Genomic DNA, 24,995 nt, shown 5'->3' on the forward strand with positions numbered 1-24,995 from the left:
CAGGTTAAATGCTTTAGTCTTTCATGCTTTGACGCAAATGTCTTACATTAGTACATCTGTAATTTTAAGTGTTACACATGTATTCTAAAGTATTAAAACATACATTGTTCAAGTCCAAAATTTTTGTCTATTGTATGATTCATGCTTATGAAGAAGAAGTTCAAGAGGCAGGAGTGATTTTTTTAAATCCTGCAAGTGTTTCTAATATTTAATGCCTTTGCAGGACTTGTGTTTACTTTGGCACATGGTGTCATGTAACTTTTCCTCTTGTTTTCCTAGAAGAAATATGTGAAGGAGAAAGAATGTTTTTATTGCAGTTTTTAAATATTGAATGCTTCTATGTTCCTATGTTGACAGTATGTAAGAAGTACAATCTGGAGTTTTGCAATGTTTGACTACTTACATTTGCTTAAGAGTCTGTTTTTGCTTGCTTAACTTTGGTTTGTTTATTTAGGCCTTATTTGCAACAGAAACTTTTGCTATGGGAATTAATATGCCAGCCAGGACTGTGCTGTTTACGAGTGCCTCCAAATTTGATGGGAAAGATTTCCGATGGGTATGTGGAAAAGAGGTTCTGTGGGAGAATGATTCAATCATGTTATTAAAACTTTTACAAAGACAAACTTTACTGTTGACATATCCATTTCAGTGTAGTAGATCTATGTTTTTTTTCAAAAATCTTTTTATTTGCTCACTACTCTCTCTCCTGAAGACAAGATTCTCTAGAGTACGCATATGAAATTGTTAAATAGATACAGAAAAAGAACATCCAACACAAACTTGTGCTGAATATTGGACTAGTCTAAGAGCTGTGCACAATTTGTCCTAGAATATCTTTTCATCCATGTCAGAGGAATCTGAATAATATACTGACACAGTATTGTGTCATAATGATAACTAGATTTTGATAGACCCAAGAGAATAGCTGGTTTTCTTCTGAGAGAATATTGATTGTTCTGTTATAGCAGATTGTTTTGGGTATCCCATAGAAGAAGAGAGATGTGAGAAAGAAGAAGCAGATTCTTAAACATCTGGAACTGAATTTATTTGAATGTTTTAAACATTTAAACCAGATGTCTGATTCTCATGTAAATAATAATAAGGTTGTATAAATAAGCTTTATAAGTGTTACAGTTTTTCTTTCAAAGATGGGAAAACAGAGGTAAATGGGACAAGTGAGAATGTGTTTTGAAATAAACATGTCTCTTTGGTCTTAATTTGGGCTGTTCAGTTTCACACTTTCTTCAGTCTGATCGGATGTCTTAAAATATGCAAGAATTAGCTATCTTTGTGCTATCAGACGTGGGCAACTGCTGCTTTTAGAATGTTACAGCACATGTTTTTTTAATCCATTGTTGAAGATATATTACAATAATCTCTACCATGACTACCAACATTCTGTAGTGTGAAGCATGAGTAAAACTGGGTTTTCTGCTTATTAAAACTGATAAGTGCTACGAAAATTACTGTAGTTACGTATCAGTTAATGTAGCTACGAAAATGTTGGTCAAGTTATCCTGTTGATGCATATTATTCATAAGGAAGGGTTTGTCTGAGCAGCTTAGTCATCAATACAATGACTAAAGAATTTGATCTGTGAAAACTCCATGTCATATGTGACCGTTTTTTTAGTTTTTATACATCATGAAAGTGTACTGTGTGTGTAATTGTTTTTCTCTTTCTATGTTCTTGCCGTTTTTCTAATGTTTTTTATTTTTCTCTTTTATATTAGATCTCCTCAGGTGAATACATTCAGATGTCAGGTCGTGCAGGTCGCCGAGGTATGGATGACAGAGGAATAGTAATTCTTATGGTGGATGAAAAAATGAGTCCAACGATTGGCAAGCAACTTTTAAAGGTAGGATAAATGTAACTTTTTAATTGATTTTTGTTTTGTTTTTAGTTTTTCAGGGATCTTCAGGTAGAATTCTGTCTTGTTTTCTGATACTAATATTGCAGTGAACTGTTGTTTCTTGCTGACCAGTCGATTGAAGAGTGTTACTGACCTGTAAAGGTTTGCTGAGCTCCCAAGAGTAATAAAAGTACTGGTTCTATGATGAAATAAAGGAATTTTAGTGAACTTTTCAGTGTAGTAGACAAACCGGTCAAAATCAAGATGAAGCAGAAAAATGGGGTGCATAAGATGACTAAGAAAAGGTTGACTGTCAGTGAGCTAAAATTAACTATGAAGAAATTCACAGTCCATTCAGGAAAATCCATGAATCAAAAGAGGTTCTGAAATATAACCTATAATTAGATTATAGGGCTTCTCCAAACTATAATGGATGTTGTTATAGTTAAATGCAAATTTCTTTTCCTTTATAATTGGGATATGAGATGCTGCAGTCATTCTTCTCACTTTTATTTAAAGGCTATGGCCAAAATGACCATAATGAGTCAAAATTTTCTACGGTGCCTATAGACAATCATAGACTACTTACTATAATTGTGCAAATGCCTAAAAACCGAGCACTTGAGGAATGGCTCAGCATGCTGATCAGGAGCATAAAAATAGCAGGTCATTATTTTTAGCGTTAGTATAAATTGTGGAAATTATCCTAAAATCAACATCAGAATATACTAATCAAAAGCTTGCATCTGTAGGTATTTCACCAGGGGAAAAAAAAAGTTCAAAAGCTAGTAGTTCTCTGTTTTGTTCAGGGAAATTTAATTGCATGCTAAAATATGTGCATGGCTGCTGTTAGTTGGTGTCTTGATCTCTCATGCTACATGTTGATTCATAACAGACGTACAATGCGTGCAGGTAGCGTTTGACTCTTGAAGTCAGAATTTTCTTGAAAGTTTGCTAATAAGTTTTGAAAAATACTTCAGCTCATTCATGTAGCATTAATCTTTGAGTTTATTTCTTACTTTTGGTTTGTTTTCCCTTTAGAATTTACTTGTGGCACGTGCTTGCACTCTTAAAGTGTACGTGCCTGTCAGCAGTATATAAAGACCATATATTTTAACTAGATTTTTGAGTGTGATTTTGTGGCACACTTAAAGAAGGATTTCCATCGTTGAAAAACCAAACATCTGGAGATACAGTATGAGAGAAGAAAATACTTTGAAAATACTTTTCTTTTTTTTTTTACATTTATAATTTCACTTGTTTGAAAACTATAGAACTCAATATAAGATATTATCAAATATAAGGAAAGTATTATAAAATGTAAATATTTTATGATTTCCTTATAATTTTGATACCATCTATATATTTTTTTCTGGATTTTAAGGGAATAATAAGGAACATTTCCATTATTGCAACTACAAGCTTTTTTGTTTCTTTTGAATTATGAAGAAACAAAAAGGGAGAAAATGCTGCAGACTTCTTCTGTGTCTATATTATGTCTTGGTTATTCTCCACTGATCTACCTAAATTTACACATTTCATTAATTTGTCACACTGCTTCATCAGAAAGCAAGGACTGAATTGAAATTTTCTTTTAAAAAGATTGGAAAGGACTGTAATGATTGTACTGATGGCTTTTAAAGCTTCTGTAACTCTTCAGTCAGTTGCTGAAAAGGTAGTAAAAGCAACAGTTTGAAATGAGCAGTACAGTATTTAAAAATAAATACATTTTTTCTTTTTTAAATACAAGACAGACCAAGGATGCACGCCAACTACATTTTCTACAGTATTCATCCTGTACTCAACATTAAGTGCACTTAAATTAGAATTTGCTTAGTGATGACCAATGTTTATCTGTGGGAAGATGATGACTGTGTTTTGTAGTGGTTTTTTGCTGCCACATCAAATTTTTTGTCTTTGCTCCAGGACAAGCTAAAGATTTATATGGAGAAATTTGGATTAAAGATCCTTATTGAGAATGATAGGACACTTACATAACAAAATCTATATAGTAGCTCTTTAACCCTTTTGTATATCTGATTCCAAGCATTTCTTGAATGCTAGAGTAAAACATCTAAGAAATAATGTTATCTGCTGCTTAACACTATGATCAGTTAATTAAGGGCTTTGTGTATGTACCAACAGTAATACAGCAGCTGTGCTGTTTGGCTATAACACTGTTCTTTGCAATGTTGTGTACAGTACTTCGAGCCTAAAATCCAAAGTTCAAATCCTAGATGGTGTTCTTATGCAAGATATTTGTAAATATTTCTTGAACTCAGTGACATGCATTTGTCTTCTGCAATGTAACTAGGTTTTTTGTTTATCCTTAGTGTTTGTTTGACTGCTGCATATTTCATAAACTGATGACTTGCTCTAATCCACAAAACTAAATTCTTATAGTACTGTTGGAGAGCTTTCTGAGGACAATAAATTATAGTTTTACATTTGCATAGAATTAAGTATTTTATGAGAATTTTTGAGGGAGGGAGAAGGGAGTCTGGACGAGAAATTCTCGACTACATTATATTAGTTTAGGTTAGAAATGAAAAGCTGCTTCTTGATATTAGATGGCCTTTGAAACTCGAGCAGCATCTCTCTAGTTGGCATTTGGCTATACAAGTCTCTGTAAGAATACATGCTAATTGAGATCCTGAACTGTGGTAATCTGTTATTTCTCTAAAAGTCAAAAATCTTAAGCTAATTGTGGAAATGAGTAACTTGTATACTGAAAGAAAATGTGCTAGTATAGGTTTTAGAGAGTTGAAATTGAGTTTATCATTGCTTTGCTTCTACTTACTTCTCAGGACAAACTAGATGGACTGAAAAATTGAAAGAAAACATTTGTCCAGATAAAATATAGACTTATGCTCTCCTCGTCACGTGTGTATGGAACATAAAATGCCCCAGTGTCAAGCTGCAGTATTCCGCTGGCCACATCTGGCTCGTTGGCAGGGCCTTCATTGACTGAGTTGACAGCACTGCACCTGCTATGCTGCTGTGAGAAACCCATCTGATCTTTTTGTACTTCGTTCAAAGTACTAACTTTCTTAGGTTATTTTATTATAATAGCCAAATGGATAGGGCAGCAATTCTGAGCGTTTAATACATTTCACTTTAAGTTCCTGCCTATTTTATGTCCACAGTGCAGTAATGCATTGGAAAGTTTCTCAGATTTGCAGGAGCCCAAATCGTTGTTCCATAATTATTGATGCAGCATTGTTAGATTGTCTGTTCTAGATAGCTGCTCCTTGTCGCATATAGCTCAGCTCCTTTCAGACTCCCAGTTACAAAGAAAAATTCTATTTTGTGTGAGAAGCAACACTAACATAAAAATAAGTAGATTTATGCTGATCAGGAATAGATGTAGGACTGAAAGTGGTGAGATATTGAGAAGACATTTCAATTATTAGAACAAATTATCTGGAACACAAGTGATGTGACAAAAAATTGTTTCAATACGTGAAGCTATCTGTCTGCAGAAAGGATTAATAGTAAGCCTTTGCCACCAGTGTTATTTTTTGTGTATTTCAGCTTTAGAAAGTGTAACAAAAAAAATAAAAATAAAAATAAAAATAAAAATAAAAATAAATCAGAAAATCAAGAAAAAACCATAGTTAATGTACAGGGAATGTAAAACATACACAGAAGGAATTCACTTAATCTTTGACTGTGGCTTTATGTTCCTTCCTTTGGCTCATCTGGTATTGACTGATAAGGCCCTGGGCCTGCTACTTGTTGCTTGCGTTTCAATACAAACAAGTGCTGGCTGCAGGATCAAGTCTGAAGAGTGGTGGTCAGTGGCTCCGTGTCTGGATGGAGGTTGGTAACGAGAAGTGTCCCCCAGGAGTTAGGTGCTCAGATTGATACTCCTTGATATCTTCATCAAAGACACTGGCAGTGGGATTGGGTGCAACCTCAACAAGTTTGCTGATGACACCAAGCTGTGGGGTGTAGACAACACACCAAAAGGATGGGATGCCATCCAGAGCGACAGGGACCTAGACAGGCTTGAGCAGTGCACCCAGGTGAACTTCATGAGGTGCAACAAATCCAGGTGCAAGGTCTTGCACCTGAGTCAGACAACCATCACTACCAGTGCAAACTGGGGGATGAAAGGGTTGAGTGCAACCCTTCTGAAAAAGACTTGTAGGTACTGGTGGATAGCAAGCTGGACGTGAGCCAGCAGTGTGCCCCTGCAGCCCTGATTGCCAACCTGATCCTGGGCTGCATCAAAAGTAGTGTGACCAGCAGGTCAAGGGAGGTGATGCTGCCCCTCTGCTCTGCACTGGTGAGGCCTCATCTGGAGGCCTCTGGTATCCCTGTTCACTGCAGGGGAGTTGGACAAGATTAACTTTCAGTGTCCCTTCCAACTAAAAAATTTCTGTGATTTGGGAGTGTGTATATAATGCATCAGGTAATACACTCCAGTGTGACTGTCATTCGCTTAGCATTCAGTCCCTTGCCAAGTATCAGTTTAACATTCCAGCTTAATTGTAGTATTGTATTTTCATTTGACTGTAAGCTTACTCATGTGGAAAAAGGGAAAGGAAAAAAAAAAAAGAGCATTAGCATTTGAAAAGCTTACCGAAGTTTACAGTGGGAGAGAACTAGGCTGGCTTTTGACCATAACACTTGCTGGAAAAGCCATTGCAAAAATCTAAAGAAATATATTGTCACTAATAGTTTGAGCACTGCATGGCCTCCCTTCCTTGTAATTCAGAGTTGTGAAGTAAGTGAGAATCAATGAAACAAATAAGTTTTGGATACTTGGTCAAAATTTACTGTAAAAAATATATTTTTTACTTTTATTTTAAACTGGCAGACTTCTGCTTTGTTGTTCCAGAGCTTGGACTGCAGAAATTTTCCAGGCTTCAGTTCAGGAAGACACTTAACTTCCAGCCTTAGTTTTAAAATCTGCTTTGAGTCAATAAGACTTCAGTGTGAAACTGTGGTAGCAACTGTTCAAAGGGAGGCAGATACTCAAAGACCATCTTGTGCAGCCTTACATTTTTATAGACAAGCCAGCAGATAGAAAGACTACTTGCTCTTTTCTTCTGACATTTACAGGCAAAATGTGGGGAGATTATGTGTATCATACGGCATTTAAAATATCTAGTCACTGTTGGACTACATTTGATGCTTTTCGTGAGCCAGGAGAACTAAGCTAACTGCTATTATTTATTAATTGTGGTTGCTGCTTATTCATACCAGAAGTTACTTGAAGTTTTTTTTTTTTACCTCTTTTTTTGTGGGAAGCATTTTGTCCCCAGCTGTTACATTGTTTGGCAATTTACTTTTGTTATGATGAACTTAGCACTGTCTATTGCAAATTTAAATACATTTTGAATGATTAAGCTAGAAGTTCTCTGCCTTCTTATTCTTAAAGCTGATAAAATGTGATATGAGTACAAGGCATTATTTCCTTTTTTTTTTTTTTTTTTTTGTTAATTTTTTTGGTAGAAATTTGCTGTATTTGAGACCACATTTTCTTTAAACTTCAATGTAGTGTATTTTTACTGAAACTGTAAGTTGTGACCATCACTAACGTGACAGAATTCTGTAATACTGAATCTGAAACCAGGATGAGTAACTGAATTAGCTTCTGAGTGCAGACACGGCTCCTATTTGCTCTTTTACATTTGACTTTCTTTCTAGTACATCTAGCTTGAATGGAGCAAAATTTGTTTCTCAGATGTTATGCAAATGCAGTTATAGAGTTAACATGGATCTAAAAGAATCACTGCACAGTACAATGCTGAACATTTGCTAAATTACTGTTTCTTTTCCTAGTGTATTTTTATCCTGTGCAGAACAATTAATGTGGCATCCTATGATCCTGTATCAGAGTAATCTGTATTTGAAATTTTTAAGTTAATGTACAGTAATTGTATTATATAAAATATTTAGTTCTAAAGATTTGCTTGAGAGTTTAAATATTACTTTGTTAAGTCAGGATATCTCAGTAGAAGTGTGTAGGATTTTTTTTCCCATTCTATTTTTTTTTTCTGTGCTCAGTTCAGAGATTTGAGTTACAAGCCTGAAGTAAAACAAAGGATGTTTCTCTCATAGAATGGTAGGAGAGAAAGTTCTATCATTCAAAGCTAATTTGATTGGGTGCAAGAAAATAAAGGTATGTTTCACGAAAGAGAAGCTGATGTATGTTTATTTTTCTTTAAGCCTTTTAGTACAATTGGAGTTTTTGTGAAAGCAAGATCTGAATGCTTCTCATTAGCAAAACCTGTGAAAAGAAATCTCCTGCCATCCACAGTGGCTTCTACTTGCGTTGGTACAACTGTTTTGGGGGCAAAGCTGTGAGCCAGATTGGTAATAATTTTGTGCATAAGATAGCTGTTCACTGTTTTCTGCTAAAAATAACTCTTCCTGAGGGTCTTCTGTGATTTTTGCAGGCATACTAACTTTGCTCAAGATAATCCTATAATCAGTGTAACTGTGCATTGTTTTGTATTTCTGAGAGCTGATTATTCATGCAGTAACTAAGCAGTTGATAGTGGAAAAGAATCATGCTGTTACTGTATCACTGCATCTTATGAATGTATCGAGTCACTTTATTTAATGAACTCTTTTTTTGTCTTGTGAGTTACTAATGATGACTCATACAGAGAGCTAAGTGTAATTCTTTCCGATTTGTAAGGAAAAGAGTCATTGATGTCTTAAATATCAATTTGTTCTTTTATGAACTTCTTTTCTGGTTTAAAAAAAAAAAAAAAATCTGTTCTTTGTATCCTCTTTGGAAATTCATTCATTCAGCTTATTTGTGGAAACTTTGATAAATGAAATTATCAGTGTACCCAGTAGCATAAAATATGTCCTATTCATCTAACTTTTCTTATTAAGTTACTTCTTTTGTCACTTCTTTTGTTGCTTCTTTTGTTGCTCAAAATTATATAATTGCCCCTTTCATCTCCATTAGCTCTTAACATCCCTGTGACTTAAATAGTATTTCCCATATTACATTCCCTGTGAAAGCTTTGCACGTTTTCCATGACAAGTTGAAGAGCAAAAAGTTCTATGCAAAATTTGTTCCCCTCTCTACATTGAAACAGTTTTGAAAATGTAAGCATTTTTTCCCACTGTAAGAGAGCAGGGAGAGAAACCCTTATCAAGCGTAAGTCTTGCTCAACAGCACGTGCCATTAGACAGTAATGACAGCCCCACATCTCCGGCAAGGCAAGGTTTCCTATTTTTAACTGCAAGGAAAATAAAAACTGTTTTATTACATTATTTTTATAAAATAAAAAAAAAAAGCTGTGAGTATCAATTCTAATGTCTGTTAACCTCCGTCTTCACCACTTGATTTATCTTTCTAATAGATAGGAGCAATAAATGTATGACTGGCGACCTCTTTGATTTGATTGTGTAAGAAGATATTCCATTCTGAAATCATTGACAGTGAAACAGGACATAGTGTATCGCTGCTCTAATTTTCAGTGAATTATTAGCTAGATTATTTCTGTAGTGAATTGCTCATGCCCCTGTTCTAATATGATCAGCTGAAGCCTATCATTTTGTTCCAACCCAAATTTTGAAAGAGTGCTCCTTTTAAGTTGACTTAAAACTTACTAGGAAGTGGAACGTTTGCAAGAACACCATGTGGGTTATTAATTTTTGAGAACTTTAGTTCGTGTATCCAAGCTGTTCTCATTTATCTAGACTGTTCCTATCTGGAGCAATAAAAATCTTGCAAAGTTGTTCCCTCTCCTCTAGTTTTTTTTAGTTTTTTTTTTTACTTATTCAGAAATAAATCTGTTGCTACTGTCTGTTGAAGACTGGAGGCAGTAGACTGTTCTCTCTGAAGTGAAAGAGTTGCTTGCAGAAGGGAGATACCTGGCTGGAAGTTCTCCAATATTTAATTTGTAGATGCAAGATGTGTTCAATGCAGCTCTAAGCAGTTAAACTTTTGCATGACTGGTTGGTGCTTCTTCCCTTCTCTAATACAGAGCCTTTTCTCTGGAAATGTGGAATGGATTTCTGCACAGACCAAGAGAACTTGAGGCAGATGATTGCATACCTTAGTCTGTAGAAGAGTAAACCGATTAACGGGGGTATCTGTGGCAGCAGATCTGCTAAGTGTCATGCATATGCTTCATATTTTAAAGACAGTGATAGTGAATAGTAAGGAAGCTGGTGATATGGAGCTTTACCGGAGAAAGGAATTTAAAGAGGAGCAAAAACATGACAAAGAAAATGTAACTTGTATTTATTTACTTTCTTTTCCTTTAGTATCAAGCAAGCTCCAGAATGGTTGTACATTTCATTCTGCATAAGTGTTTAGGAAAGGAAAGGCCACCTTTTCTTATTAATGCATCTCATATTTCCCCATCTCCTGTTGTTCCCTTCCACCCTGCATGTGACAAGTGTCTTTATATAACCACCAATTGCCTGTTCAGTGACCATGCCTGTGTTCTTCATTTGCCAAGAAGATCTGGTTCCCTGGTCATGTTTCATGTGTGGTTAGCGTGGAAAAATGACTGACTTTTGCTGTTAGTTTTCCTAATGCAGCTGTGTAATCCGTGTATTGCTAATACGTATTTGAAGCAAGGATATCCAAATGATTGCTGTCCATTGAATGTGAGTCTGTTGATAGCCTAGGTTAGTCAGTAGAGAGTAGTACATGCTGCGGAATTCTCTGGCAGTCAAATACATTAAGGCTACTACAGTTCTGTTTAGTTTGGAGAAGTAACAACTTTGGTTTCCAAAAAGAAAAAGTTCTCAATTTTAATTTCGAATATGGCATGCCTGCAGAACAACACTGAGAAAGCAGACATTTCTGGAAGTTAAGAGAAGAATGTGTGAGATGAAGGAACAGACACACAGTTCTCAGGTTTTGCCTAAAAAAGGATTGTCTTTACAGTCTGATCTTATTTTCGAAGTGTAAAATGTTGATCATGTGTTTGAAATAAAAATTGCCACACCAGCAGTTGGCTCAAATGCTAGCTTTCAAATAAGTGTGCTTTATCTTACCTTAGAAATGCATACTGTTTCTTTCATTTGTTTTTAAATTGTTCCTTCTTCACAGCTGTACCGATTTTAAAAAGCCTTCCAAGTGAATCTGCAGGAATTGTTTGGTCTGTTTTGGAATATTTTGTGCATATGTTGTAAAGAATACACTGTTTTCTCACTTTCTGATAGTACTGCTGAGAGTATTCTGCTTCTGATTTTATTCCTCCAAATAGTTGATAATTTTATTAGCATGCAGTTCAATTACACCTTCAAGTAATGGAACACAAAGGGTGAAGGATGAGGTACACAGTGCGATCAATGTGATCACAGTGATAGTTTGCATGATCTCCTCAAAGTCTGCGTAGCTATGGCCATAGCTGGCTTAGTGAATATAATCCAGCTGCTTTGATTGATGCCTTACTAGAGTCATAAATGCTGGTGTTGGAAATAATCTGAGCCCTCCTGAACTGGTACTGCTATAACCACTATGTCATTCTTTCGTAAATGCCGTTCTGTAAATGGCACTCTGTTTTAGAGAATCAAGCTTTTAGGGAGTGGCGCTTTCTCTTTCCTGGAAGATGGATATATTTAGAATAATGGACAACAGGCACGTAATCCTGGTTTCAGGTCTTAAAAAAAAATAGCTGTGTTGTATTCTGTTTAGCATCAGAAGTTCTCTGATCTCCAGGTATCTATAGAAATTTGAGATTTCATCCACACTTTGCAGCTTCACAGAATCCCAGGAGGGCTGAGGTAGGAGGCACCTTGGGGCTCATCTGCTCCAATCCCAAGCAGACAAACCCAGAGCAGGGTGCCCTGGCCCATGTCCAGGTGGCTTTTGTGCATCTCCAGAAATAGAGAGTCCACAGCCTCTATGGAACAACCTATAAACTAATTTTAGACTGAGGCGTTCCTTAGGTTAAAGAAGTTGCAGAGTACCTATTTTCAAACAAAATTCATTGTGATCAATTAGTCTCCTTAAAGAGAAAAAGGTGTGTGAGTAAGTTTTTCCAGAATATAAAAATAATGGATTGCTTTTAGTGGTTAAACGACTTATTTTAAAGTTAAAGCAATAGAATCCAGATAATGGTTACAAGAAATGCAAAAGAAAACTTTTCATTTATAACATGGCAGTATGTATATAAGTACAATAAATCATACAAATATTGTTACATGCATAAAAAAATTATTTAGGATTTAATGAGAGAAGTAATCTATAAACAAGACAATTTATGCTACCCATCAAAGCGGCTCTTTGTATAATGTTTTATGTTTGATGTGCTCCTGTATGCTGCAATTAATTTATTTACTAGCTGGACAATGTTCTTGAATCTTTTTCAGGGTTCAGCTGATCCCTTAAACAGTGCATTCCACCTGACCTACAACATGGTATTGAACTTGCTTCGAGTAGAAGAAATTAACCCTGAATACATGTTAGAGAAGTCATTCTATCAGTTTCAACATTACAGAGCTATTCCAGGAGTGGTAGAAAGTAAGTATTCTTGTATGTTATTCTCAGTTACGAAACGTAGCATAAAAACTACTGTGGCAGCGATGTTGGGCATTTGAACTCCATTGTCCTTGTGTGAACCTGTGAGTTCTTGTTTTCCCTATCAGCAGTTGCCAGTGCACTGTTTGCTATTTTGTTACAATTTCAGGAAGAGTAATTTCCTCTCCTTGTTAAGATCTATGCTGACCTGCACTGATAAGGAGGGCGTTCTCCTGAGATTTGGACAAAAACGGTTACTCCCATTGGTAACCTCTAGGACAGGAAGAGGGAAAATAATTCAGAAATTCTTGCAGCTTGCAAGAGGGACAGAGAGGATAAGTTTTATTTCTTAGTGATATGTAGAATTTAGCTAAAATAATTTTAAGTCTCATTGCAGTCACTAAGGCATGCTGTATTCAGAGTAGTAGTGTGTGTGGGGGGGAAGTTAAGTTGAAACACAAAATTAAGACAGGATTAAGACTTTATTTGCACTCCATTTAGTTAACTAAATTTTCAGCCGTGATCTTTTAACAGTGTGTTTTCATGAGCCAAAGTCAGTTTCCAAAGATCTCAGCCAATATTTGGGAATGAGAAAATTTAACCCAAAATTAAGAAGACAAGATATGGCTTCCTTTGCCACCCATATGTAAGCAGCTCATCTGTTTGACTGTTAATAGAATATCAAAAGACAGAGTGCACTTGCGCAGTGTATGTGTGGGATTGATAAACAAGTTCAGTTTTGTCCTGATTCTCTTTGCAGAGTTTCTTACAGTTTGCAAGTGCAGTATTTAGGGCAGTAGTAGTCAAACATAGTATGTGTTTCCTGAGAATCTGCCTGTTCCAATTGGCATGCCTAAATCTTCATGCTGGCATTCCAGCATTACTACTGAAATAAAGAAATGGAGCTGAAGTACTTTTTCTGTGTGTTTTTTCACGTTTTTTGCTTAGGCACCATGGCATTTAGAATTTTTTAAATCATTTCAGCTGCAATCTAGAATACAATGCAGAGAAATGTTTTTTTAGGTCGAGGTGCAAATCATGTCACCAGTATGAATTGCTAGCTTTTTTAATTTAAAAAAATAAAAGCTTGGCAGCTAAAAATAGAGAGCACTTCCCTGAATTGTGTCTTAGGCTCGATTGAAGTGGGATTTTTGAGTCACTCGTGCGTATTCAAATAGCATGCAAGAAGGTAAATTTGTAGAGAATGTCCATCTTTATAGTAAGTTCTTTGTTTATATTGACTTGTGTTTCCAGTGTGAGAGAAGGAAGCATGTTCCTTAAAATAAGAACTGCTTTGCTTAAATAAGATGTGAAAACACTTGAGGAAGAAAAGCAGGGAATTCAGAACAGTATGCATGTAAAGCAGAACACTGATTCTCATGAGGGAAGTCATTAGAAGATGTCTTTGTGCAAATATTTTTTTGTAGGAAAAGGTCAGAGAGCCCTGGCATGCGGTGATTCCCCTCTTACAAATCATTGCACAGTTTTATGGGACTTCTCTGCAACCCTGTCAGTGATTCCTGGACAATTGGTGGCCCAGGCTTCTCTGTTCTCAGGCTTGTTTACAAAATGTGCTATGCTTTGTTTGGGTTTTAAAAATAAACAAATAAATGATGTTAAGTACTGTATTTAATTTACTATAAATAAAATTTATTGGACACGTTTAGATATTTCCAGTTTTTCAGAGAATGGATTATTGCACACAGAAAATAAGTCTTGAAAATACTGGTTTTGTAGGTGTGAAAGAGAAACATCGACTTCTAAGCTTATGAAATGATTCATGTCCATGACATTTTACTTTTTATTATAGAGGTGAATAAATTGGAAGAACAGTATAACAAAATAGTAATTCCCAATGAAGAAAATGTGGTCATATACTATAAAATCCGACAGCAGCTTGCAAAACTGGGTAAAGAGATTGAAGAATATATTCACAAGCCCAAGTATTGCTTGCCCTTTCTACAGCCAGGAAGACTGGTAAAGGTAAATGGAGATTTTTTTGTTGTTCTTTGGTTTTATTTTGTCTTCCTGTGGTTGCAGTGTTCGTTTGTCTTCTTTAGTTTACTTTTTAATTTTAGTTAAAAAGTTATGTGCTTCCTACTAACAATTTTTACTTTCGTTACATATCTTTCTGTTAAACAGTCAGCAATGAAAGAAAAATAAATGCTATTTTGATGGTGAATAGTAGTCCATATGACTGCTGTTGTAATAACGAAAGTAAGAAAATACACTCTCACTGTGATGTGGCTATACAGAGGTTGTGTTACAATGTCTTCTGTTACTTTCAGGTGAAAAATGAAGATGATGACTTTGGATGGGGAGTGGTTGTTAATTTCTCAAAGAAATCCAATGTTAAGGTAAAAAGTGTGTGAGAAAAACATCTATCTTACTGTTTTAACTTTCTGAAAATAAGATGGATTTCCTGTTTTCTTTATGGTTTTCAAAGACAAAAACTTTAGCCTTTCACCTCAAATTTAGATAAAATTCAGGACTTACCAAAGTGGATGTTCAAGGAAAAAAATTACGGCAGTTAGGACAAACACTCAATCCTAGGCTAAAATATTTGATATATTTATGGAGGAGATTCTCATTTATATGAGGTAACTGACTCAAAAGCACTTTTGAAAATGCAAAATTTCGAGATATTTAGTTTCTTTCTGAGGTGTCCCCAGCATTGGTATCCTAAATGCTGTGTTATTTAATCTCAAAAAATTTTTAGAAGCTGTGAGAGGTGAGAGCAGAGGGAGGCTGACATCCAGCACCATGTAGAAGGTTACGTTAAAACCAGGAATCGTATCTCCAGTCCTAAGCTAGTAGCTGAGATGTGAGATTGTTTATACCCTTATTGCTGTAGGTTAAGGGTTGGAAAGTTAAAATACAAACAAAGCAGAAGAATAGAAACGGATTTGGGGAAATGTGCAACAAAATACGGAATGCAGTAATGAAGCCAGATTTGTTTTTTCCTTCCCAAAGTCCTTTTTTATAGTTGGTCTCTGCATAACCCCAGAGACCATATTTTGGTTTCCCTTTAAGAATTGTTTTGATGAGCTGCTCTACTGACTAAACTGAAAACTAAGTTTAAAGTATATTTTTATGTGGTGGTGTTTTTGCTGTAATTTTGGCAGTAGAGCTTTGGCATTAATTACTAGTGCTAAACCTGAAGTCAGGCTCTAGTGGTACCTCTATTTTGTGGCACCTTTTGCTCCTTTTCCAATATATATATTCATTAAAGGGGAAATGAGAAAAATATGTGCATGCAGAACTTGCTAGAAGAGATTTTATTTTGTATTTCCATCTTCCTTTTTGAAATTGGAAAAATAGGTTCTTTCTGCTGTTGCTTCAACTGTGCTTCTGGGCTGCTTTTTTCACAGAACCACATGAGCAGTAAAATACACTTCCCTGACTCCAGCCTTTTATGTAAAATTACCAACTTATGTGTTACTGAAGGTATTTCTACCAGCGTTGTGTCTGCTTACATATTTTGCCTTCCCTATCTGGCCTGCCTCGTTGTTGTGCAAAGCCATTAGGTTTGAACATTAGCTTTGAAATTACAGCATCTTCTGAAGATGATGGCTCTGGCTCCAGGTCTAGTTTTTAGTTGAGTTTAATCAAGTCACTCTAGCAGCTGGCTTGAATTTTTCTTCTGAATCGTATGGAAAGAATGACAGTAGGTGCTGAAAATTATGGAATTGCCTTAAAATTATGTAAATTTAAAATCAGTGTGGAAAAAATGGTTACTATGAGCAGAGGCATAATAAATGAGCACTTGCAGAAGCTGTTAGTTTCTTATTTCTTATTTTCATGTCTCTGTCTTTGCATCTGTCCTAGGATACAGATACATATCCCCATTCCTCTTTAATGTCATTTTTTACTTAATGAATATTTGCAGTATGTAATTATTATGCTGTATCTTTAAACTTTCCTCTGTCTTTAAACCATTACACTTCTTTGATTTGCTTTCACAAATAATGTTGAATTTGATGTTGTTAGTTTTTCTTTAGTAGCATCGTAGTTTCTAATGTATCTTTTATTTTTCTAGTGAGGAGTAAGTATAATTTGGGGTTACAGTATGTCTATCATTAGTCATTATCAGTTATGGTCAGAGTTAATTACATTTTGTTGTTTTTTCTAGCATGATTTCAAGATGCAGCATTCCACAGAATTGCAAATGACACTTTATTCTGAACTGCAGTGTGTGCAAAAACAAAGTATTCGGTTAAGAATTTATTATAAGTTTATTTCTTCTATTTTGTGCCAGCAGCATGCTTGTTTTATTGTTACACTGGGTATACTCCATATTGTCTTCTGTTGCTTAATTGTAGACATCAATTTTTTGTCCGTTAATTGTTCTTGTTATTGAAATTTGAGATGGCATAATTTAGTTTTTCTTGTGTAGATTTTATAGTTCTTGCATATTGAATTTCTGTATTTACCTGTGGATGTTTCTGTGTAATGGTTATAATGTTTGGAGTATAATTGGTGGAGAGTATATCAGTGTTTAGAGTATATGTGGTGTAATATTTAGAGTTCTCAGTCAGTCACTGAATTTTTTGGAAATCTCATCTTACTGAACCAGGAATCTGAATTTGTTATCTGTGACAAATATATTGATTCAGAGGTCAAGCCTGTTGTCTAGTGTTGCTTTGTTTCCAGGCAGATGATGTAATAGATGCTTAAGAACAAGTCCCTGGGATGCATCACATCATGCAGTGCTCTATGAAAGAGGGCATTCCAACTTGGCATGACAGGGATTTCTGTGACTAACAAGTTTTTGTTGACACAGTGTGTCCTAGTTTTATTTTTGCTCTTACACATAAAGATGTGGGTATTCATTTTCAAGTTTTTGGTACCCAAGACATTGTAGCTGTGGAAAAGGAAATGTCTTCTAGCAGTCTAGATTACATTGTGTCTGGACAGCATTGTCTGAATCCATTGGTGTACCTAAGCTTAGAGTGCAGTATTAACAGTAAATGTTTGTGACTCTTACACTCCTCCTTTTTTAGTGCAGTGAACATCAGTATAGTCACAAACACTCATTTTCTAGACATCCCCAGTTCTAGCATTTTGTGTAGTGTGTAAGTGCTTATATTGCTTCAGTCTCTTTTCCAAGCCAGTGTTGTGCTTTCCATGGCTATGGCTGAATAAATACTGTTTCCATTCTATGTGGACATTACTTTCAAATAGCAGTTCAGAGAACAGCAGTATTCTGTTGGTGTTGTGCATGGCTGCTGTGAGTCCTTTTTGCATATGTAGGACACAGTTCAGACAAAAGTTTCTCCCCAGCAAGTAAATGGATTTTTATTATGAAATAACCTAGGCTGTAGAAAAGACTAACTCTGTTTTTCTGTTTTGTTTATCATGATGGTTTCCTGTAAATTTCTGGAAGTCCTTTAAAAATGTTGGATGCCTCCATCCTTCTTTGCATGCACTTGAAAGCCAAACCATGTGTTGCATAGCACCCAGTAACATCAAACTTAGTAAATAAAAGATTTTATGAAGACCTCTCCCCCAAACCTGCAATTGGAAGGGGAAAAACTTGTGTATATAAATTCAAAACACAGTCCTATCTTCGATTTTAGGCCTGTAATTTTGTTCTACTCGAAGTCATAAAAAAATTTGCTGGTAGGAAGTGTTCGTTTGAACAACCTTGCTGTGTATCAGTCCAGTCAAATAACCTGACATATGTGTTTTTGCCTTTAAAGCAGTATGTAATAAAGGTTACAGCTTTGCAAGCAGTGCTTTTTAACGGCTGCATCTACATGTTTGTGTTCTTTAAGTAGATGTCAAATGACAAGTGTGCAATTTGGGATGTATAAATTCTTGGTCTGCAAGATACAATTTTGTCTGCTGCAGATAAAATATATTATGCTGGAAGGATTTTTATTTTATGCTTACTGTGGGGAAAAACTTGAACTTGCAAACCTGTGGATGAAACAGACACCCACAACTTTCTTTTTTTCTTTTTAAAGACAAAACTAGCAAGTTCAGTATTACCAGATATTTTTTGCATTACAATTCAAAAAATGTTGGCTTACTAGGAAAGTGTAACATCTAGAAAAAAAAAGGCAGACACACTTAAAGCTGCTGTTACACTACAGGTCACATTGGAAAGTGTGGGTTGGGAGAAAGGAATTTTGGGGGGGGATGTATTTTTCTGTGTGATGGATCTTGTAAATCAATACATTCAGTAGTTTTCAGAACGAGTGTACTGCATCACTGAAGTGATGCTCTGCGAAGAGAGATGAGCCGCTGCTCATCTCATACCTTTAATACTGAATGAAATCATGCTTCTTCCTTCCGTTCTCATTGTTATTTTAAAATAACTGATGTGGATCTGTTTTCTGTGCCCTCAACAGCCTAATTCTGGTGAGTTGGACCCATTGTATGTAGTTGAAGTGCTCCTGCACTGCAGCAAAGAGAGTCTGAAAAATTCTGCTACTGAGGCTGCAAAGCCAGCAAGACCTGATGAGAAAGGAGAGATGCAGGTTTGTTATAAGTATTTATTCTCACTAGTTTCTTGTAATTGCTCTGCAAGATTCTGTTTCTGAAGCATTTGAAAACTGTAGAAGGGAGATTGATTCATGAAGAGGAGCTGTGTGCCTTTTTCAAGTGGTTGCTGATAACACTTAAGAGGAAACTGTGTTTCAGCAGTGAACAAATTACTTGAGTCTATTTGTTACCATGTCAAGGACTGCTTTGAAACTTAGTTCTTGTCCCCTTAAGTTTTTGAAATCAGCGTAGGAAAGACCATAGCTGCTATGCGAACATAGTTACTAAAATCACCTGTGTGTGTTACCTTCAAACAGTTAAGTGTCTGTAAGCTGTTTTCTCTCCGATATTTGTGCAGGATTTTGGGGCTAATGTGCCTTTCTTAAATGAAATTTGAGAATTTAGTTAGATTGTAGGTAATCTTTGAGTAGTCAATTTTAGCGGTGATATTTGGCAGATTCTTTCTTTAAAAGTCTTTTCAGTTGTGAATCTGAAAACTGAGGAAGAGATCTTCTTTTAATTTATATTCTTCCTCTTTTTACCCCTTTCAAACTCTTTCAGATTTGCAAGTCTATCTCAATCAAAAATAAAGTTTTTGTGAAAAAGTTTGCATTACATGAAGTTTTCAATTTTAGCACCCTGTATCAAAACAAGCTATTACAGATCAAATACAATTATTCAGTTTGTTTAGAGTTTTTTTTTCACAATTCTGTTTTAAGCTGCTGATGGCTTCTTCGTGGTTTTGATGCTAATGAATACATATTTTCTTATTTATTATTTTCTGCTAATATTTCTAGTTGTATTTGTGACAGTAATTTGTCTATTTTGGATCACAAGAGGTATCCCAATAGAAAAAAGGCAAGAAAAAAGAGTGTCAAAAGTGTCTAGAGATCATCATCTTGTAAAAGCTAAATATGTACATAAAGACTTCATAATGCAGGATAGTTTGTTGAATTATTCTGTGTATTTCAGTGAAATATAGTTAAGAAATACGATTCAATCTAATCTTATTGATATATATACTGAATGAGAGTACATATTCAGTAGTTATATCTACTTCTTGCTGCACCGGAATACAAGCAATAGGAAAACTGATTTATTTATTTTTTCTTCTTGAGCCTCTGTCCAGATTGAATGGAATACAGAATTTTCCCATTTGGTCAGACTGGCTTATTGGTGCTTTACCTCGTTATTCATATTTGCTGCTTCCTCCTACTCCTTTATCCATTGCTGTGTCCTTCTTTACTCAGTTTCCCTTTTCCTTTGTGAAGTTTTACAAGGCAGAAGTGATAATACATATTTTACTGACTGGATACTGCACTCTGTTTGGAAGGTTGTTCCTGTTCTGGTACATCTCCTCTCGGCCATCAGCAGTGTCAGACTTTACATACCGAAAGACCTGAGGCCTATTGACAACAGGCAAAGTGTGCTGAAATCTATACAGGTAAGTTTCTCAAAAGCCATGAAAGCTGTTTGATTAGAGGGGCACACTTGAACAAAGGACAACTAGTTTTAAACAAATCTGTCTAAATTTTGAGTCACATCAGGAGTCATTTTAAAAGGCATTGGAAACTGGGAATGTATGTCAGTTCTATCCCTTTTCAGACTGACTTGAAATATCTCATACCAAACTTCCACCTCCTCCTTTCACATCCCTCTAACTGTGTCAGATTATTTTTAAAATTGTATTTTGTTGTGCTGTTACAATATTAAAAGAAAATTTATCTTGTCTTCTTTTTTTTCTTTTGTTTACATTCAAGGAAGTACAGAAGCGATTTCCTGATGGGATACCACTGTTAGATCCCATTGATGACATGGGTATCAAAGATCAAGGACTGAAAAAAGTCATCCAGAAAGTAGAAGCATTTGAGCATAGGATGTATTCGCATCCTCTTCATAATGATCCCAATTTAGAAACTATATATAAACTTTGTGAAAGAAAAGCACAGGTAAAATATAAAACAAGAGGCTATTTCCTGTATATCTGTATCTACTTGAAGTGAGGCTTAACTGCTTTTCTTTTTCTTCTCAAAGCACAGTTCTACCATAATTAAAGTGAGAAATACTGAATCTCATTAACAAACTGGCAGGGGCTGTGCCATGTCCTTCACTGATAAAGATGAAAATTGAATCTGAAAAGAAAGCTTTTTGGAAACACTCACTAAAGATTGAAAGGTTACAGAGGTGCCACTAAAGTTCTGTTCAGTCAGTAGGCATGGCACACCACAGCATGCCCACAGATAATTAAAACTTCTCATTCATAATAAGCTTGTGCAGAGCTAAGGAGAGGTGATGGGGCTTACTAGCTTGTAGAGAGTACCTTATGCTGCTTTTTCCTGACTCCCGGCTTGGAAGCAGTATACTTATTTTGTATAGAGTTGCACCCTGCTAAACTGAAAGCAGCTGCATGTAAAAATAATTTATTTGTTTCTGTCCTGCTCCAGAGAACAAATTCTCTAGGATTCTCTTCATGGGAGTGAGTTTATTTAGTGAGTTTATTTCTGTCATGAAAAGCACGAGGTTGTATGTGTTAAGACCTAGTGGACCAAGCAGACTTCCACAGGGGTGTCTGTGCTGTGCATGCTGCCATTAGGATGATGATATTTTGTGATGCGATAAACTGGAGAGGTTGTAATTACACTAACTAATGCATTTGGCTTGTATTCAATGAAAGAGTTGGTAATGGGTGTAGTATTGGTCTTAGATGAAGTGTCAGCTCACAACCAGAGATTTCGTCTGTGATTTTTTTATTTTTTTCCTTCTGGATAAATAGCTAAATTTCCCAAACATGCTGGAGTTCTCTACGGGTGAATGGAGCCAATACAGCTTTTTGGTGTTTTTCACTTTACTTATAACTTTCATCTTCTTAATAGAATTATTGTAGTCAGTTTCAATTGCTGTGTCTGTATACTGTAGTGCTGAGGCTTCCACACATATTGAATGTCTCTAGACAGTGGCGTCTGTTAGCAAAGCGACACTTAATTCTCTCCTCCTGACACACCCCTAGATTGCCATGGATATTAAAGCAGCAAAGCGAGAACTGAAAAGGGCCAGAACTGTCTTACAAATGGATGAACTCAAATGCCGCAAGCGTGTTTTGAGAAGGCTGGGGTTTGCCACATCTTCCGATGTCATTGAGATGAAAGGACGTGTTGCCTGTGAAATCAGCAGGTAATTGTTTCTGTGCCAAGTGTTCGTCATGCAGGCACGCTTTGCTGGCCTCACAGAAAGTAGTGTGTCATGTTTGTGTTTTAATATTCTGGGACCATTGGGAGAAAGGTTCTTCTTAGGCTATGAGAGGTGCGGTTAAAAGGGAATGTATGAATTAAAGCAATAAAATGGCATCTGAAGAACAAAATACAGTATATGCCAAAAGTAAAAGGTGGATGTTAAAATGATGGAACAATGGCTAGTTTTTTACACAGCTTAGGCAATGGTATGTGTTGTTGTTTAATACTGTATATTACAGGAGAGGATTGTTTCTTAGCACAGAGCCACTCATGTTACACCCAAACATGGGTGTGTAACAGTGAGTGTCAGCAATGCCCAAGTCACTAACAGGTTTAGAATACAGCTTAATTGGTTCCATAGGGCAGCTGGAACAAATCTATAGGAGTGATGCATTTTACTGTAATGCATTTAACAGATATGTATACATTGAAACATATTGTAAAGATTCCATGGAAACTCATGAATTGGATTCTGTTTCAGGGTGTAACTCAAACACTGATAGAGCAGTGTATTTTTAGAAGTCAGAATGACTGTTGTAGTGCTTGCCTTATAGACTGTCTATACTATCTGCCCTGAAAAACTTGATAGTGAATGGGTGAGCTGCAGCAGCATTTTATCAACTCCTCACTTCCAGGACCCGTTCTCTGATGAGTTTCAATTTTTGTTGTTTTAAAAAAAACAAGTTATTTCTCCCATCTTATGCATCATCTGATAAATTCTAAATAGAGATGTACTCTTAATAAGAATTCGATGTTTTATCCAAGTAGTAGGTTTGGATTTTGTATTGGTCATGCATTTCCTTTTGGAATTTGGTATGGAATCTTTGTTCTTTGAGGAAGTTGAAGCAATTTTTTTCCTCTTCCCGGTATCTTGGAAATATCTGGCTGACTCTCTTTGAACAGCAGCAGTGCCAATTCGTGTCTCTCCCTTGTTATTTTCAATCTCTTGATGTTCTGTCTGATAAAGCTGTTAACCTAAACTGTTATGAACTATCAGGAGACATTACCTCTAGTCCAGTTAGAGCTTTTAGTTACTTTACATTAACATCTTGTTCATTGGCATCCCTCTCAAAAAGCCAATACATCAGTTTTTTGCGTTCCAGTAAGTAAGAAATTAAGAAGCTTTTGTTTTTAGCTATGCATAGTCACTTCACAAAGCAGTTAATAATACTTCATTTAAGAATGACAGTTGAGTCTTTTCACTAAGCGTTCTTCTCTTTGTTTTTATTTTAGTGCTGATGAACTTCTCCTGACCGAAATGATGTTTAATGGGCTCTTCAATGACTTATCTGCAGATCAGGCAACTGCGCTGCTAAGCTGTTTTGTCTTTCAGGAGAACGTGAGTTACTTCCTGAGCCTATGAATTCTAGACATTCTCATCTACCAACAGTACTGCTTTTAATTCAGTTCCAGAAATTGGTGGTAATAGTACAATCCATTGCATATTTTTATCCTTTCTTAAGTTGTTTCAACACGATCTGCCTTTAAGCACACAGATTTTGTCAATATCTGTATCTTAAGCTCTGGAGTGAGGTTATTTTTAATGGAGGCATGCCTGTGCTTTGTTATTTGGACAGTACCCTTGGCCTATTGACGAAAATGGCAGTGTCACATGGAATTGATACAAATGAAAAACAAGACCATAGACATTTAATACCTGATACCTTTGTTTTCCTGCCTGCAAGTTAGATAGAAGTTCACTGCATTTTCCCAATGTCACTAAAAAATAAACTTCCATATAAAATTTCACTGCAGGTGGCTAGCAAGGCTTAGCACTCAGGCTGACTCGAAAGGTAGCAGATACTACTAAATTATTCTTGTTGGTAGAAGGGATGCCAAAGTAAGCCATTGCTCATAAGCAACAGAAAATTAAAAGCTAGAATCCACTGCTGTGGTTCAGTTAGCAGTAGTACTCATGTCTGAACAGCTAGAACATAAAATGTAGCTGTAACCGTAAAGCTGTATTTTCTTAAATTACCACTAATGTTTGTTAAAAGCATTTCCTTTTTATATTCTTAACAAAAAGTTTGTAACAGCTCAAGTTTTTGCAGTTCAAAGTTGTGGAAGTTTCTGGAAGAAATTCTGTCACTGCTCAGAAAGCAAGTACTTTTTTTTTTTTTGTACTTGTCATGTACAGGAAAGATTTGTTTTCTGATTTGGTTTGAAAAGGAGTTCACGGGGAATTCAGTAGATTAAGAGTGTTTGATAACAAGCTTGGGAAGTCACAGAAATCATTTAGGATGATGTTAGCACACATCGTAGCTTTTACTTTCGCATCTAATTTGGTTTAGAGGAAATACATGGGAGTGCATGAAGTTATTTCATACCTTCTTTTTCAGTCCAATGAAATGCCAAAACTGACAGAGCAGCTGGCAGGACCACTTCGACAAATGCAGGTAATGCCCTGGAGATCTGCCTGAGCTCAGGGTCAGTGAGATCTGGGCAAAGCATGTGTGTAGTAAGTGGTTTTGGATCATCACGTGGCTGGCACTAATTGCATGTGGTTTTACAGTGTGTTGTAATGACTTATCTAATTAGCTATGAACCTTATTGCTAATTTAAAGCATGCATTTTAGAAACTTTGTATAAGCTTGCTTACAACACTAACCTGTTAGTGCAAGTAGATTTAAATAATAATGTGATCTGTGGCTTATTTTCTGATACTAAGTAACTTTGTGCTGGAAAGGAAACCTTGACTTGAGTCCATTGCCTACTGATACGTATTTCTATTGGTTAAATACTTAGTCTGTTTAAGCTTGTAAATTTTAAATATTTTATTTTAAAGGAGTGTGCTAAAAGGATCGCCAGGGTATCAGCAGAAGCAAAACTGGAAATTGATGAAGAAAATTACTTAAATTCTTTCAGACCCAATCTCATGGATGTTGTATACACATGGGCAAATGGAGCTAGCTTTGCTCACATTTGCAAGATGACTGATGTCTTTGAAGGTATGTTGATCAGTTCTTCTTTA

General features: G+C 35.9%; 1 protein-coding gene across 1 annotated transcript in view; it reads left to right on the plus strand.

Moving 5' to 3' along the window:
• MTREX (Mtr4 exosome RNA helicase) overlaps positions 1-24,995 on the plus strand; it is a 43,421-nt gene that overhangs the window by 14,694 nt on the left and 3,732 nt on the right. Inside the window, exons 14-25 of the mRNA XM_085214033.1 lie at positions 455-556; positions 1,733-1,858; positions 12,158-12,308; positions 14,116-14,288; positions 14,594-14,662; positions 18,662-18,790; positions 20,128-20,238; positions 20,555-20,743; positions 21,802-21,965; positions 23,258-23,363; positions 24,364-24,420; positions 24,810-24,972. Coding sequence (XP_085070159.1) covers positions 455-556; positions 1,733-1,858; positions 12,158-12,308; positions 14,116-14,288; positions 14,594-14,662; positions 18,662-18,790; positions 20,128-20,238; positions 20,555-20,743; positions 21,802-21,965; positions 23,258-23,363; positions 24,364-24,420; positions 24,810-24,972 — 1,540 coding nt within the window. The remainder of the gene's footprint in view (positions 1-454; positions 557-1,732; positions 1,859-12,157; positions 12,309-14,115; positions 14,289-14,593; positions 14,663-18,661; positions 18,791-20,127; positions 20,239-20,554; positions 20,744-21,801; positions 21,966-23,257; positions 23,364-24,363; positions 24,421-24,809; positions 24,973-24,995) is intronic.

The sequence above is a fragment of the Meleagris gallopavo genome, chromosome Z (genome assembly GCF_905368555.1).
Source record: "Meleagris gallopavo chromosome Z, MGAL_WU_HG_1.1, whole genome shotgun sequence".
NCBI classification, from domain to species: domain Eukaryota; kingdom Metazoa; phylum Chordata; class Aves; order Galliformes; family Phasianidae; genus Meleagris; species Meleagris gallopavo.